Genomic DNA, 17,832 nt, shown 5'->3' with positions numbered 1-17,832 from the left:
GGTGCCATCTTGCCTGGGGAGTCCTGGGTATGGGTCCCCTCTTCAAATAGGAGTCAATGTCCAACGGTCTCCTGGCTGTAGCCTCCGCCCCCCTTGCCTGCAACGACAAAGTTGAAAACAGAAAAAGGGCCTAATCATTAGGTAGGAGGCGCCAGTCAAAGCTGACGCTATGTCTAATACTCAAGCGAAGGCAGAAGAAGAGGTCATCGACATGACCCCAATGGTTTACTGTTTCATCTATTTGTGACAAATCCCCCCTACCAAGTTACAGTTTCTCCTGGAACTGTGGTATGTTCCCCAAAAAAAACGAATTACTACAAATTTCACTTTTAATTCAAGCCCCAACAACGTCCGAGTGTCAAAAGCATAGTTTACTTTACTTGATACTAATCAAAAACAAACAAAACCCCAAATGTGACTGTTCTGCTGCATTTCACTTCCAGTACACATAAACCCAAATTCTCACAAAAGAAAAACAATTAGCAACCAAACTACAAAATCTGTACAGAGCACACACATATGATAGTAGTTGTGCATTTTACCATGAGAAATTAGAAACCGTAACAATATTAATTCATATGAAACACAATATGAATAATTAAAAATCAAAACCAAAATACTCAAAGGTCGCATATTAACCCTTTTACCCCCAGGGTATTTGGAAATTTCCATCCCCTAACCCCCAGGGGTTATTTTTTTTCAAGCACATTTTGCAGTATATTTTTTTAAAATTGCTCTAACAGCCTTAATTTTTGTCATAGAGAGGTCAGGTTGGTCTCATTCTCTTGGAAAATGCCTAAATTTTCTCAAAAAATCTTCAAAAATATGAAAAAAAAATTTTAATAGCATTTTTTTGCAAGGACGTATCGGTACGTCCATGGGGGTAAAGGGATGAGTTTTGTGAAACGTACCAGTACGTCCTTTGGGGGTAAAAGGGTTAAAACAAATCATACAAAAATACTCATTATCAGCGAACACGTTTAAAGATAATTCAAAAAGAGAATTAATCATCGATCAACACTACACATGTCTGTGTTCATGATACACATACTTTACATATGAACACGTATGAATATTACATATCTTATTAAGAAAACATATCATAGAGGACTGTGACTGCAAAGTTACAATTTAAACAACAGAAAGTAACCCTTGTATCTAAAAAATACTTATCTTTTCTAATTCCTACAGTCCATTAGTGGATGCAGTCATTGTACAAAAAGAATTAATGCCCTCATATGTCAAGCCTACACTCTGGCTCATTCATTGGACTCTCACTCTGAAAGAGATCTAAGATATAGTACTGGTAAACACAATATATTATACATTTATTAGGTTCAAACCAAAACTATAGTTGCTAGCAAAAAACTCAAATCACCTAAAAGAAAAGTTTCACAAAAAAAAAAAAAAAAAAAAAAAAAAAAAAAATTCCTCGGAAAATCGGCACATGTGCATATATCCTAAATATTCACTCTCCGTAGATACTTTTGTATCTCCTGGGCATACATGGATCCACCACAGTTATCATTAAATAGTGACAATAATAGCTATTAAGTATGGCCATTGTAAATAGAAAGAAAAATCATCACAAATGTTGTTAGTTATAGTATTCTCATATAGCTATATCACACTAGCAAAGTGTTTACAAACCAAGGTACTAGTACACAAAAACAGCTGTATCAAAAATTAATTAATGCGCATCACCATCAACAGTTAACTATCATACTTACAAAAAGTATCATAGTCAAACAAAGCTCTGTTCCTCCACTCGGAACACTTCTGCAGGCTTCTGCAGGTATCCATGCAAAAAAGCAGCAAAGTGACAAAATGGTACCATTACAACTACTCATTTGGGCGTGAGCACAGACTCGAGTCTCACGAGGAAGTCTTGTGCAGCATTGTGTCTCCATTCACCGAGCACTAGCGAAGTGGATGAGCGAGTTCCTTCGCCTGACAAAGGGCTGCATACAGTCTAGGTCCTCCGTTATTTTAATGGTAGAGGTGGATACTTCACGGGACTGATCCTTGTTGGTCTTCGCACTCAAGGGATACATCGTTCCGTTTACACTCGCCCTCCTCTGACCCTTTATCTGATAATGTCAGATTCTTTTGTGAGGCAGAGTGCTATCCAGAATATAGTGGATGAGTCTTGCGCAACATGGTACTCCCTACCTCCTAGCGAGGTTGGCAGGCGAGCTCATATGCTTGACAAATATGTGTGTATCACTTGTGATACACATAGTACTTAACTGGGCAAGTCTTTTCACGCAAGAAGCATTGTCTAGAACAAAAGCGAGTTCTACCTAGCTAACGTGCGTAGGGAAACAGTAACACACAGGTGGAGTACACCTTCCGTGTCAGTTGAGAAGTCCGTGCGTGCCAACTCGCTATATCAGCACTCCTCTGGAACGTGCGCACACCCCTTGCAAATGCGCCCTCTCCCCTCATAACCATGCAAAAGCAAATCAATTACATGTGTGAATTGAGAAATGCGCAAGCCAGTGCACATTTCCATCTCTTGCCTTGCAAGCTCATGAGCCCAGCAGGACTAACTGAAAGAGGTGCGCAAGCCAGCGCACCTTATCAGTCTTCGCCTTGCCAACACTCTCCGTGAAGTTGGTCTACTTTACGAGAGGAACGGCAGGTCCCTTTGCAAGAGAAGGTAGTTTTTCTTTCACAGGCCGAGCTCTCGGTCAGACATGTGGGTGGCACCCACTTCCTTAAAGATTTTAAACACAAGGCAACATCTTCTCGTGGCCTCCCTTTTTCTTGGCACTCCACCTGAGCCAGGGAAACAGGCTCAAAACGTGGTTTAAAGCACCTCTGCTCCATTGTAAGTCAAGTACCAGTTGATCGAGGGCAGATGTTACCCGTGAGTAAGGCTAGGTTGAATGTGGGAGTGACTGGCAACTTCCTATTTTATCCTCTCTTGGGGCACAGCATCCGAGGAACTTTGCAAGCTGACCTTGTCTCACCGCAGGTGGGTACCATGCCCTTTGTACAACCGGGTATATGTATACAGTACAGTGGAACCTCTACATACGATTGTCTTTACATACGATTATTGCACGTCGGAGGGACGCCATTGAGCGTCGAGTTGGTCTGTTCTCTGTTCTCGTGTGTATTGTGTGGTTGTCCTCTGTTCAGTCTGTTATTAACAGTGCTTATTATCTTCCTTTTCTCACGTTTCCTTTTTTATTTTACTTATAATCATGGTGCCTAAGAAGCTAAGTTTCAGTACAGGTATTAGTAGTGGTGAGAAAAGGAAGAAGGTAATTCTTTCATTAGAATTGAAGCAAGAAATTATAGAAAAACATGAGAGCAGTGTGCATGCGAGTCATCTGGCTAAACAATATGGCCGGAATATGTCTACGTTCTCGACGATCATCAAGCAGAAGGCAGCCATTAAAGCAGTCAAACCATCGAAGGGATCACCATTATTTCAAAACGTCGTAGCAATACCCTGGAAGAGATGGAACGCCTTTTATTGATAGGGATAAAGGACAAAGAGATTGTTGGCAACGATCATTTGTGAGAAGGGCCAGCGTGATGAACAGAAAGAAAGAAAAAGTGAAGCAAAGAAAACTAAGATAGCATTAACAAGCTCTTTTAAAAAAGTTCTCTCTCTATTTCTGTTTCTCTCTAAACATAGCATTAACATGCTCTTTAAATAAAATCTCTCTCTCTCTCTCTCTCTCTCTCTCTCTCTCTCTCTCTGAGAGAGAGAGATTAAACAGAAATGTGTTTAGAGTACTGTACATACGATTTTTAACAGCGTCAATGAGTTGAAAGAATTAAATGTAACCAAGAAAGTAATATCAGCTAATCTGAATTCTTTTATTAACTAAAACAAACATAGATAAAAACACACTCGTGTGTGTATGCACAAACACACACACACAGGTGTAGGAATTGCTACGCAGTAGGAGACAGACGGTCGGGAAGGAGGTGGAGATGGTGACTGCGATAACGTACCATAATTCATCACTGAAAGTGATGAAAATTAAAAACCAAAAAGAAAAAAAAATGTAAAAAAATATGAAATATAGAAATAAAAAATAAATAAGCTAAGTTAGGTTAAAGTTTCCGTAGTGTAAGTTAGAGTAAGTTACAGTACATTATCGCGGTCACCATCGCTACCTCCTCGCTGATTGTCTGTCTCCTCCTGCTTAGCAATTCCTACACCTGTGTGTGTGTGTGCATATGCACAGCGTGTGTTTTTATCTATATTTGTTTTAGTTAATGAAGGAATTCAGATTTGCTGATATTACTTTCTTAGTTACATTTAATTATCTTTCAACTCATTGCTGTTAAAAATCATATATACTCTAAACACATTTTTGTTTAATCTCTCTCTCTCTCTCTCTCTCTCTCTCTCTCTCTCTCTCTCTCTCAGAAAAAATTAATAGTCTCTAACACTAACAGTGAAGAAGAACAAAGAGAGAGAGAGAGAGAAAGAGAGAGAGAGAGAGAGAGAGAGAGAGAGAATTTATTTAAAGAGCATGTTAATCCTTTATTTAGAGAGAAACAGAAATAGAGAGAGGACTTTTTTAAAGTCACTATCTCTACCTTCTTGCCGATTGTCCGTCTCCTCAAGCGTAGCACTTCTCGTCTCCTCCTGCGTAGCACTTCATACACCTGTGTTGGCTTGTCTGTAAGGTAAAGTGACAATAAAAACCTTTTTTATTTATTTATTTTTTATTTTTTTTTACATCTTTCTTTCATATTATCCAATTGTGTTATTATGTGTAATTAAATTTAGTAATTTATGAAGGAGTTATCATAGGTTTTTGGGCTGTGGAACGAATTATACAAATTACAGTGTATTCTTATGGGAATATTTGCTCCAACATACGATCGTTTCAACATACGAAGCAGTTCCTGGAACGAATTAAGATCGTATGTAGAGGTTCCACTGTATATATTTGTCCCCATCCTCCATGTGAGGTGGAGTCAGGCAATATCTAGGTTATGTGAGGAGCTTAGCTCCAATTTTACGTTTACCTGGATGTCACATTGCTAAATTCTACATCTAGCATCAATTGCCCAGGCAGTCATTCATCTTATAAGGATGACGAGGTTTCAGGGTGCCCTCTTAACAGCTCTTGTGAAGCACAGAGGTCTACCCCTGGACAGTCTCCAGCCAGCTGGTTTAGTGACTTCCACCCACCTAAAGGCGAGTCTCCTTTGTAAAGAGCGTGAGGTTTGTATGTGGTGCTGGAACAAATAACAAATTTGGAAGTAATTTGTATTTTTCCTTGTTATACAAACCTGGAGCTCTTTATACATACTGGTCCCGCCATCATCTACCCCCAAGAAGTCCTGTGGCAATTTCAAGTGACGGTTAGTCGCTAGTTTAGGTGTGGGCGGGATGGCTAGTCTTCCCTGCTACTCCACTCTCCTTGTTAACTACCGGAGGGTAGTTACACCTCGGAAAATCTTCAACGGCTAGTTTCAGCTTTGCCAAAATAAATACTCGTATGTAAAGAACTCAGGTTTGTTTAGTTAGAAAAAAATACAAATTACTTTCAGATATGTTATTTTGATGATTTATTGAAATAGGCAAAACCTATGACTTCTAGAAAAACTAATGTTACTGTATATTTTTACAGGCTAGTTGATAAAAAACTTAAGTTGTAAATATATATATATATATATATATATATATATATATATATATATATATATATATATATATATATATATATATATATATATATAATATAATATATATATATATATATATATTAAGAAAAAGGTTATGAACCCGTAATCTGTCTCATTTTCTTGTAAAAAGAGCACTTGAGATTTTCATCATACAGTATTCTCATGTAGTGTATTTTATTATTTATTGAGTAAGCAAGAGTAAGATTGTAGGGGTAATGTTCTTACTGCTCTAGGACTCCTTTTGAGAGGATTTTATTTCAATGGATGATAAGTAATGAAGGGAAAAGAAGTCTCATTTAGGTTAATGGAATTTATGTTTAATTTTAATGACTAAATACAGTACATTCATTACAGAAAGTTTGAAAAGTTAGTTTTCTTATTCTAACTAAGTTTCTTTTGTTGAATGCAGATACACCCATAGTTTGTTGTTTGATTTCATTATAGGGTCTGGATCCTGCCACTGTCAATGTTCCTGTAATTGGAGGCCATGCTGCATCACCATTATCCCACTTATCTCACAGGCTACACCAGCAGTTTCATTTCCAGATGACCAACTTAAGGCTCTCACAGAGAGAATTCAGGTGAGGCTATTTTTATTAGGTATCTTAAAATGGACGGGACGAGGGACTAGTCATTTTCTTCCTGAGAAATATCAGAGGAGCAGCTTGGGGGAAGGAGAGTGACTGTTCCCTGCAATCTAGTTTTGGGGTGTATGAATGTGCATGGATGTAGTACGATAGTGAGTAAAAGGTGTGACATTGGAAGTATGTTTAGGAATAGCAGGATAGATATATTGGCCTTGCGTGAGACAAAGATAAAAATGAAGGGAGAAGTGATATTTGGTGAAGTGACTGGTAGAGTGTCTGGGATTGAAAGGGGAAGAGCAAGAGAAGGTGTGGCTTTGTTGCTGAGTGAATGGATGATTGCTAAAGTAGTGGAATAAACATAGGGTATCATCTAGGTTAATGTGGGTAAGGGTTAGGTTGGGCTTTTGTTAGTGTGTATGGACCAGGTTATGAGAAAAGTGAAGAGCGGAATGAATTCTGGAATTATTGTTCCTATACTAACAAACCTTCCGTTATTTATTTGGATTATCTTTCGGCGAAGCTGGAGGGTAGCCATTAGACTTAAAGTGCGAGGTAACAACCCTGCCTAACCACTTGAGCTGGTAGGCTGGGGTAACCCAGCCACCTCTATGTATACTCTCACAGCCGTGATATTAGTCGCTTTTTCTTTTGGCTCAGTAGAGTTCTAATATGTCCCTCTCTCTCCCTAGACTGGCATTGGAAGTTTTGATATTTTTATTTTCAGATGTGTTTTCTTTTCGATCGCCTTCATGTGAACTTGTCAAGGGCGCCAGGGTGCTGTGCGCGGTGCCTTCATGTCATCGTTGGAGACTGACCTGCACTCTGTGTCTTTGTGCAGAGAGCATCGCTGCGAGCAGGGTTCGCCCTGCACAGAGTGTAGGAGTGGCCTGCCTCCCAATGGGAGAAATTTGTTATTTGTCCCTTAACCCCATTCACGACGCCCTTAGAAGAGCGCAAGGGAGAAGGAGCTTTTTGAAAGAGATTTTGGGTTGCAAGACGAAGAAGACCTCGCTTTCCTCACCCATGAGGGAGAAAGATCGCGCTTGGATTTCTAAAGGCCAAGCGCGATCTTTCTCCCTCGCTCACTCTCTTAACTACTTGTTAACCCCGGGGTATTAGGGGGTTGTTGCTTCCCTAAGAGTAGCAACTTCACCTCCAGCCACCGAGAGCCATTCTCCCTTTCAGATGTTCTACAGGTGTGACCAACCTTGGGGTTTCGGGGACCCTCTTCGAAGGAATTACTTCTGCGTCTCCTTCAGCGTGGTGTCAGGAAAGGACCCTTCTCCAGAGCAGTCAACATCTCACGCTCGGGAACTGTGCGAAGTACGTCTGTCGCCTTCTCCTGGACCTTCCATGTGCGGACGAGGGGATCACTCGTGTTTGCCTCGTTAACAGCCTCCTGCTGATGACAACTTCACTCCCCATCCTGGGACCTCGTCATCCTGTAACCTCCAACTCTTGTTTCTTCCTACAGGAACCTGCCGGTTGCAGGTGTTGATCTTTCGGGAACCATTGCTCCTACCACCATCATTGCAAAAGACGAGGATTGCAATCGGCCTCGCCCTTCTGGGACACTTCCCCTGATCACCATTCCTGACGATCGGAAGATCAGATTGGCTCGTAGGTCATCACCATCCAAACGCTCTTCTTCTGAAGGGCATTCCTGCTCTAGAGCTTCACGCTCACGAGACCTCGAGCTAGGAAATTTCATGGTTTGAAGGGTTGGGCCCATTGATTTGTTTCTGGTCTCTACTTCTTATTGCATTGGCTATTTCTCTGTTGAACCACGTAGGTTGTGGAATTCCCATTTGATAAAATTTTTCTATGCAGTATATACAGTACATTTAGGCCCTTTTCTTATATATTTCTACAAAGGATTCCAGTTGTGTATCTATGTTCTTTTGTCTTATTCTAAATTCTTGGTGTATTCCTTCATTTTTATCCAGTTACAACGTCTGTAGGCTACATTTTTTTTTTTTTATAATTTTCCTGTCTTTTAGATGTGGAGTATTTACCCGAAACCTAACTATTTTTCGGTCACTTTTGCCAATATTTTTGCCTACTGAAACACTGGATACTAAAGACGTCTTCTCTTGTTAGCACAATACCTAGTATGTTGTCTCCCTCTAGTTGGTTTATTCGACCCACTGATGGAGGAATTCTTTGTTGACAAATTCTAGTAGCCTATGAAATTTCCAAGCTCAAGAATTAAGCCGAAAAGTAGATAAGCTAGTTAAAAAGGCCAAGATTTGCTGAAGAGAAAAGTGGGTTCAGCTAGTAAAGAAAACCCAAAAGAATTTTTTTATTTTATTTGTAAACAGTAGAAAACTAATAAAAACAACATTAGCCCATTAAGAGACTCGGAGGGTAATCTTATAACAAATGATTTAGAAAAAGCCGAACTGATGAATGCATATTTCACAACTGTATTCACTAGGGGAAGAATCAGTGACCCTCCCCGAACCAGCTATCAAATATGAAGGGCCACAACTACTAAATAAAATCACTTCTACAATGGATGATGTCAAAGAAAAAAAAAAATTAAAAAGAATCAGTAAGTCTAAGGCACCTGGTCCAGATGATATTCACCCAAGAGATATTATGGAATTAGAAGAAGAGATAACTCCCCACTTATACAAAATGTTCTGAAAGACAGCCAACGAAAGAAGGCACCACAAGGATATAGACTAGGCAATGTTCCTCCAATCTACTAGGGACCAAAAGAAGAACCTGACAACTACAGACCTTTGTGTCTTCAGTTCCTTGCAAAAGAGATCATGTGTGACAAATCTTTTGAATTTTTCCACGCGTAGCATTTATGACAAAAGGAGGGCAATAGACATCATATACCTAGACCTTTCAAAAGGCTTTTGACAAAGTTCCTTAATTGGCAAAGTTAGAGCAATAGACATAATTGACGAGCCAGTGGAAGGGATCGAAGATTGGCTAACAAACAGAAAACAGAGTTTGTGTGTGTGTCTGTCTATCTGCCTGTGTCTGTCTGTGTGTGTGTTTGTTGTGCCTGTGTTTGTGTCTGTCTGTGTGTCTGCCTTTGTATGTATATCTGTATGTCCGTCTGTTTGTTTGTCTCTGTCTCTGTATCTCTGTTAGTCTATGTGTGTGTGTGTCTGTCTGTGTCTGTGTGTGTCTGTTTGTATGTCTGTGAGTGTCTATGTGTCTGTCAGAGAGAGAGAGAGGGGGAGGGGGAGGGAGGGGGGGATCTATTTGGAACTCGAAAGGAATCCCTTAAACCAACTAGAGACCGTATGTAGCACAATGGGCCGACGGACATGCCGTTAAAGAATAGGCCTGGCCAGATACCACAAGACGAAAGAAGAATCCCAGAAACTAAAGCAAAGGCATTAGCCTGTCAACAAACCAACTGAACAATAAAAATGAGCTCACCCTTCGCAAAGGGTATCTCTAAAATTGTGCCTTCTTTGCCGTGAGAGACACTGACGTTGTGGCATGATGGCCAGGCCTAACTGCCAACATTAGGCTAGAATAGCCGAAACTGATACGAACTCACTAAAGACTAAAATAATAAATCTTAATGAAAATATATAGAATTGAGTCCTTGGCATCATAATGCTAATCGTAATGAAAATATATATAAAATTGAGTCCTTAGCATTATAATGCTAAACGAAAACTAGCTAACGTGAAACTTACCCATAAAAATAACGTAAACATGATAAATAAGAGGCCATCGGGGACTAAGCCCGACGCTATGCTAGCAGGACTCGAAGCGCTCTGGCTTCATCTAACCAAAAGCTAAATTATAAGTCCCCGAAGGGAACTAAAGCAAAATTAGCATAAATAAAGGAAAAGAGAGGTAATAATCAACTTTGACAAAGAAGAGGAAGCCATTTCACACGATAATTCTTCAAAAACTGCAAAAAAGCACCCACAAAAATCAACCGCACTGTAGTCACAAGCTGCGATCGAAGGAATGGGAAGCAGGAACGTATAAAGGCACTCGATGGTGATAGGATGTGTAACGGCTCCTTATTTATCCTTCCCCTTAGTGGATTAGACTGGGTAAGGTCTGTTTGGGGGTGCGGGCATCTATGATTATCTTAGGATACATCCCTGATGATACACGATATCTTCGGATAGTCCGTTTCCGGGGGTTGGAACCCCGGGATACCTGACGATAATTCTTTTGTAATATCAATCGCAGAAATATTATACTATAGAAATTGCCTTCAGGACGACATGGCTCGAGCCCAAAAAATCTTTTATAAATTCTGATGATAATTATTTTTCAATCTAAGATCAAATACTTCAGATGAAAATCATATAAGGTTTTAATGAAATTCAGACAGGTTTTACAGAGAGAGAGAGAGAGAGAGAGAGAGAGAGATAGAGATAGAGAATTATTGTATAAGAAAATCATTTATAAATTCTGACTTGATAATTATTTTTCAATCTAAAATAGAATACTTTAAATGAAAATTATATAAGGTTTCAATGAAATTCTGACAACTTTCGCTGAGAGAGAGAGAGAGAGAGAGAGAGGGGCTAAAAAATCTTTTATAAATTCTGCCTTGAAATTATTTTTTCAATCTAAAATAAAACACTGTAAATAAACATTATACAAGGTTTTAATTAAACTCCAACAATTTTTACTGAGAGAGAGAGAGAGAGAGAGAGAGAGAGAGAGAGAGAGAGAGAGAGAGAGAGAGAGAGAGAGAGAGAGAGAGAAAATTATTCTGTAAGAAATCTCTTATAAATTTAAATTCTGACTTGATTATTGTTTTTCAATCTAAAATAAAATACTTCAAATAAAAGTTATATAAGGTTTTAATGAATTTCCGACAATATATATATATATATATATATATATATATATATATATATATATATATATATATATATATATATATATATATATATATATATATATATATATATATTTGTATAATATATTGAGAGAGAGAGAGAGAGAGAGAGAGAGAGAGAGAGAGAGAGAGAGAGAGAGAGAGAGAGAGAGAGAATCATTGTATAAAAATCTTTTATAAATTCTGACTTGATCATTATTTTTCAATGTAAAATAAAACACTTTAAATGAAAATTATATAAGGTTTTAATGAAAACTGACAATTGTTACTGAGAGAGAGAGAGAGAGAGAGAGAGAGAGAGAGAGAGAGAGAGAGAGAGAGAGAGAGAGAGAGGAGAGAGAGAGAGAGAGAGAGAGAGAGCAAATTATTTTTCATCCTGAAATAAAATTTTATAAGATAAAAATTATACAAGTTTATTATTGAATTCTGACAGTTTTTACTGAAAGAAATTTTATATTATCAAACATTAGCCAACATAATGGTATACATCAATGTGTGTTTTAAGAGCATTTTCTAATCATTTGAATAGATATTATCTTGATATGTTTTTATTATATGATATGCGTGCTGAATAGTTTCCAGCTTTGGTAATAGTTATTGTATGTTTATTTACTCTCCTGCACGGAATACGAACCCCTCGTCCTTTAATAGGATTCCTCCATCCAGCATACTATGTAATCACTGTTTTCAGCCGCTGGAGAGCACAGATGTAGTCTTATTTACCACCAACTGGCCCTTGTATTCTTTTGGTTTTTTTTTTTAGATAATTGTTGGCAGTTTGTTGTTTGCGAAGGAAATTAAAGAAGTGAGGTTTAATAACTTTCCCAATAACTGTAGCTGCCAGTTATCTTTTTAACCTACCAATATATGCTTTTTTTCCTGTTTAACAGCATTCCTGTTGATGTTTATTCCCCAACGGGTGTGGACTCGTGACGACTTAAAGTTACTCTTTTCACTTCTGTTACACCTTCATCTCTTCACACTCCCGGTCAGAAGTAGAGAGCTCAGCTCTTTCCTTTCCTCTTTATAGATGAAATAGTCCTATAAGACTGATCGATAGGAGTTGCGTATATGTGATTACTACTGGGGAGAGACAGTATTGCCTGAAGATTTTTTTAAATATTGGACAACTCGAAGAAAGCTGTCATAATTCCAAGTTGGTGTTGAGGGAACGGTCTTTAAATGAGGAATACGTTTAGTTCAGGCTCGGTTGCCAGAAAAGTTCCAAGTGTGTCTAAAAGTGTCGTTGTTCCATATCCCTAGATAAAAAAAGGTCAGTGTTTATGTTATTTTTATTGTTACAAAGCAGAGCTACAACCCTAAATTGAAAAGCAGGATGCTATAAGCCCAAGAGCCCCAACAGGCAAAACAGGGAAAAGTAGCCCCAGTGAAGAAAGGAAACAAGGAAGTAAATAAACTACAAGTCAAGTAAAGAACAATGAAAATAAAATATTTTCAAGAACAGCAACAACATTAAATTGGACTTTGATAATTTAACTATAAAAACTTGAAAAAAACAAGAGGAGAAGCAAGATAAATACCATGCTCAAGTGTACCCTCAAGCAAGAGAACTCTAACCCAAAACAGTAGAAGACCATGGTACAGAGGCTATGGCCACTACCCAAGACTAGAGAACAATGGTTTGATTTTGGAGTGTCTTTCTCCCAGAAGAGCTGCTCACCATAGCTAGAGTCCCTTCTACCCTTCTTACCAAGAGGAATAGTAGCTACTGAACAATCACAGTGCAGTAGTTAACTTCCTTGAGCAAAGAAGAATTGTTTGGTAAATCTCAGTGTTGTCAGGTGTATGAGGGCAAAGGAGAAGTGTGAACAATAGGCCAGACTATTTGGTGTATGTGCAGACAAAGAAGAAATGAGTTGTAATTAGAGAGAGGGATCTAATGTAATACTGTCTGGACAGTCAAAGGATCCCATAACTTTCTAGTGGTAGTATCTCAATGTGTGGCTGGTGCCATGGACAACCTACTATCTGTCGTCTTTAACTCTGAACACGGGTAGATTCATGGTTTTGCCCACTAGATGTGCCCGTTAAAAAGCAAAGTCTTTCTGTCTGTGTGCATTGCTCAACTTTGTGGACATGGCATCAGGGAGATGGATTTCCGTGACCTAGTATACTAGCTTTCTGTTAGGGCAGTACTGGCTGTGACCCTAAAAGCTTCTACATCCATATATTTAGCTGTTAACAGGCTTTTTGGGGGCATCTTCTTCACTTCTGTACGGAGCAAAGATGATGACACTTTCAAAAGAAAAACAAAAGAACTTTTCAATTTAGTACTTCTCTTATGTTTAAAGGATGAAGGTTTGTATTCACGTAGGAATAAATAAGTTTTGAAATTTTTTCCTAGCTATACAAGCTGGGCCTTTTAAGTCACACTCTCTTCAACCACCCTTCCCAGTCCATAGGCCAAAGGTCAAAAGTGGATTCACTCAGTCAGGCATATAGGTGGCTACCCCTCTCTTACGTGCTTTGTAAGTACCTTGTTTGCAATTCTATGGCCATTCTTGCTCATGCAAAAGTGATCTCCTTATTAGAGGTCTCTGGATTGTATAGCTAGGAAAAATATAAATTACTTTAAACATTTTTTGTGTTTATCACCATGCATGTATAATTTTTATAATTGTGACCAGTTATAGTTGAATAATTTATAGTTATAGTTTTATAAGATATTAGAAATATCATACATGAAGGTTTAGAATACTCCACTAAAAAGTTTTAGATGTTATAAAATTTGTGAATAAAGAAAAAATAGAATTCCTTGTGTAGATAGGAAAACTTTTGTAAAGATTTAAAAGGAGTATGCTAGATTAGTAAAGGTTTGAAAGGCAAATTTAATAGAATTAAGATTATGTGTTGATAACTAAAAGAATGTTTGGAAGATTGAAAGACGTGCACGTGTTTAGGGGTATGGCTAACGGTATGTCTGATCATTTTTTGGTGGAAGGAAAATTAGTTGTAGCAAAAGAGTGGGGGAATAGAGTAGGTGGATGTAAAAGGGAGCTAGTGAGGGTTGAAGAGCTAATAAAACCGGGGGTAAAAAGTAAATATCAGGAAAGGTTGAAAATAGCATATGACAAGGTGAGAGTAAGAGAAACTAGTAATTTAGAGGAGGAGTGGAAGTTAGTAAAAGAAAATTTTGTTGGGATTGCAAGTGATGTATGTGGCAAGAAAGTTGTTGGAGGCAGCATGAGGAAGGGCAGTGAATGGTGGAATGAAGGAGTGAAGGTAAAAGTGGAAGAGAAAAAGAGGGCTTTTGAAGAATGGCTGCAGAGTAATAGTATAGAGAATTATGAAAAATATAGAGAGAAAAAGGTGGAAGTAAAGCGCAAGGTACGTGAGGCAAAGAGGGCAGCTGACGTGAGGTGGGGTCAGGGATTGGGTCAGTCATATGAAGAGAATAAGAAGTTTTTGAAAAAAGTGAAGAGAGTAAGGAAGGCTGGCGCAAGAATTGAAGAGACAGTGAAAGATGGAAATGGAAGGTTGTTAAAAGGAGAGGAGGCAAGGAAAAGGTGGGCGGAATATTTTGAAAGTTTGCTGAATGTTGAGGATAATAGGGAGGCAGATATAATTGCTGTTCCAGGTGTTGAGGTACCAGTGATAGGAGATGAGAATGAGAGAGAGATTACAATAGATAATGTGAGGAGAGCACTAGATGAAACGAGAGTAGGAAAAGTATCTGGTATGGATGGTGTGAAAGCTGAGATGTTGAAGGAAGGGGGTGTGACTGTACTTGAATGGTTGGTGAGATTGTTTAATATGTGTTTTGTGTTGTCAATGGTACCAGTAGATTGGGTTTGTGGGTGTATTGTACCACTATATAAGGGTAAGGAAGATGTGCATGAGTGTTGTAATTCAAGAGGTATTAGTTTGTTGAGTGTAGTTGGAAAAGTGTATGGTAGAGTAATGATTAATAGGATTAAGGATAAAACAGAGAATGCAATTCTGGACATACAGGGTGGTTTTAGAAGAGGTAGGGGTTGTATGAATCAGATTTTTACAGTTAGGCAGATATGCGAGAAATATTTAGCAAAAGGTAAGGAGGTGTATGTTGCGTTTATGGATCTGGAGAAAGCATATGATAAGAGTTGATAGGGAAGCAATGTGGAATGTGATGAGGTTATATGGAGTTGGTGGAAGGTTGTTGCAAGCAGTGTAAAGTTTCTACAAAGGTAGTAAAGCATGTGTTAGAATAGGAAATGAAGTGAGCGATTGGTTTCCGGTGAGAGTGGGGCTGAGACAGGGATGTGTGATGTCGCCGTGGTTGTTTAACTTGTATGTTGGAGTGGTGAGAGAGGTGAATGCTCGAGTGCTTGGACGAGGATTAAAACTGGTAGACGAAAAGGATCATGAATGGGAGGTAAATCAGTTGTTGTTTGCGGATGATACTGTACTGGTAGCAGACACAGAAGAGAAGCTTGACCGACTAGTGACAGAATTTGGAAGGGTGTGTGAGAGAAGGAAGTTGAGAGTTAATGTGGGTAAGATTAAGGTTATGAGATGTACGAGAAGGGAAGGTGGTGCAAGGTTGAATGTCATGTTGAATGGAGAGTTACTTGAGGAGGTGGATCAGTTTAAGTACTTGGGGTCTGTTGTTGCAGCAAATGGTGGAGTGGAAGCAGATGTACGTCAGAGAGTGAATGAAGGATGCAAAGTGTTGGGGGCAGTTAAGGGAGTAGTAAAAAATAGAGGGTTGGGCATGAATGTAAAGAGAGTTCTACAGTATATGAGAAAGTGATTGTACCAACTGTGATGTATGGATCGGAGTTGTGGGGAATGAAAGTGATGGAGAGACAGAAATTGAATGTGTTTGAGATGAAGTGTCTAAGGAGTATGGCTGGTGTATCTCGAGTAGATAGGGTTAGGAACGAAGTGGTGAGGGTGAGAACGGGTGTAAGAAATGAGTTAGCGGCCAGAGTGGATATAAATGTGTTGAGGTGGTTTGGCCATGTTGAGAGAATGGAAAATGGCTGTCTGCTAAAGAAGGTGATGAATGCAAGAGTTGATGGGAGAAGTACAAGAGGAAGGCCAAGGTTTGGGTGGATGGATGGTGTGAAGAAAGCTCTGGGTGATAGGAGGATAGATGTGAGAGAGGCAAGAGAGCGTGCTAGAAATAGTAATGAATGGCGAGCGATTGTGACGCAGTTTTGGTAGGCCCTGCTGCTTCCTCCGGTGCCTTAGATGACCGCGGAGGTAGCAGCAGTAGGGGATTCAGCATTATGAAGCTTCATCTGTGGTGGAATTGTGGGAGGTTGGGCTGTGGCACCCTAGCAGTACCAGCTGAACTCGGCTGAGTCCCTGGTTAGGCTGGAGGAACGTAGAGAGTAGTCCCCTTTTTGTTTTGTTTCTTTGTTGATGTCGGCTACCCCCCAAAATTGGGGGAAGTGCCTTGGTATATGGATGGAAGATTTTGTGTTACTGTACTCTATCTACTAGTATGGAAATTTTAGAAAATATGTGACTATTAATGGATATGATTAAATAAGCTGTAAAGTCGTATCCCTAATAGTGATTGTTCTAGGATTAGTTAAGTAAAATATTCCCCAAAATGTCTTGAAGCTTGAATGGCAATTTTATTGGTCATAGGTTGGTGCTCAAAGCGTTGAATGACGAAAGAAATTAACAATATATATACTCCAAAGTAAATTCAAACAGTCGATTACCACCCAAATTTTGAATAATGGTTATTTGCATTGAAGTTAATGTTATGAACAGTTTATCACAACTATAGTCTGTTTCATCCTAGTTGGCAAATGGAGCCAACCCATGGTCTAAAAGCTGGTCGCTGATTGGCTGTTGTTCAGGCATTCTCCCCTCTCGCCGACTGACGTCGAAGCAAAACATTGCATTTGTCTGCAGTAAATGATGTTAATTTTTGCTTTATACCTCACTTACTTGCTTAATATCTACCTGGTTCTTTGGTCACACAGATTAAAGGTACATGATGAGTATTATCTTTAGAAAATATCCATGTACAGTGAGCCCTCGTTTATCGCGGTAGATAGGTTCCAGACCTGACCGCGATAGGTGAAAATCCGTGAAGTAGGGACACCATATTTACGTATTTATTTAACATGTATATTCAGACTTTTAAAACCATCCCTTGTACGTAGTACTGTTAACAAACTACCCTTTAATGTACAGAACACTTAATGCATGTACTACAGTACCCTAAACTAAAACAGGCACAGATATTAAAGGCGATTTTTATCATACGTTTCCTAAACACGCCAAAAAGCACGATAAAAAATGGCAACCAATGTTTTGTTTACGTTTATCTCTGATCATAATGAAGAAACAAATGCATTTAGTGTACACATCTGTGTATAGGTTAGTTTTTGCATCGATTATATTGATTATACAGTATGTTGATTTTGTTATTACCAATGTTTTACTTAATTTTTCTTAGGACTTCCAAATGAAATGTTTTTCTTTGACGGCGGCGTCATAAAGTACGCTCCATCTTTGATCGTAATGAACAAACGAAGGTATTTAACGCGCATGATGAAAGTGATAAATAATGATATTACAGTAAAAGCTTTTAGAAAATATGTTATTACAAATATTATTTACCGTATCTATATAAAATCATACATACGTAGCAAAGCAGGAAAACAATTTACGAGAGAGAGAGAGAGAGAGAGAGAGAGAGAGAGAGAGAGAGAGATGAGTGAGTGAGTGAGTGAGTGAGTGAGTGAGTGAGTGAGTGTGTGTTGTTTT

General features: G+C 38.8%; 1 protein-coding gene across 1 annotated transcript in view; it reads left to right on the top strand.

Moving 5' to 3' along the window:
- LOC137631802 (malate dehydrogenase, mitochondrial-like) overlaps nucleotides 1–17,832 on the top strand; it is a 176,802-nt gene that overhangs the window by 88,501 nt on the left and 70,469 nt on the right. The window contains 2 exon segments of the mRNA XM_068363785.1: nucleotides 6,112–6,160; nucleotides 6,163–6,248. Of these exon segments, the coding sequence (XP_068219886.1) occupies nucleotides 6,112–6,160; nucleotides 6,163–6,248 (135 nt within the window).

The sequence above is a fragment of the Palaemon carinicauda genome, chromosome 40 (genome assembly GCF_036898095.1).
Source record: "Palaemon carinicauda isolate YSFRI2023 chromosome 40, ASM3689809v2, whole genome shotgun sequence".
Taxonomy (NCBI): domain Eukaryota; kingdom Metazoa; phylum Arthropoda; class Malacostraca; order Decapoda; family Palaemonidae; genus Palaemon; species Palaemon carinicauda.
The sequence above is the reverse complement of the archived record's forward strand: the minus strand, read 5'-3'. Positions and strand labels throughout refer to the sequence as shown.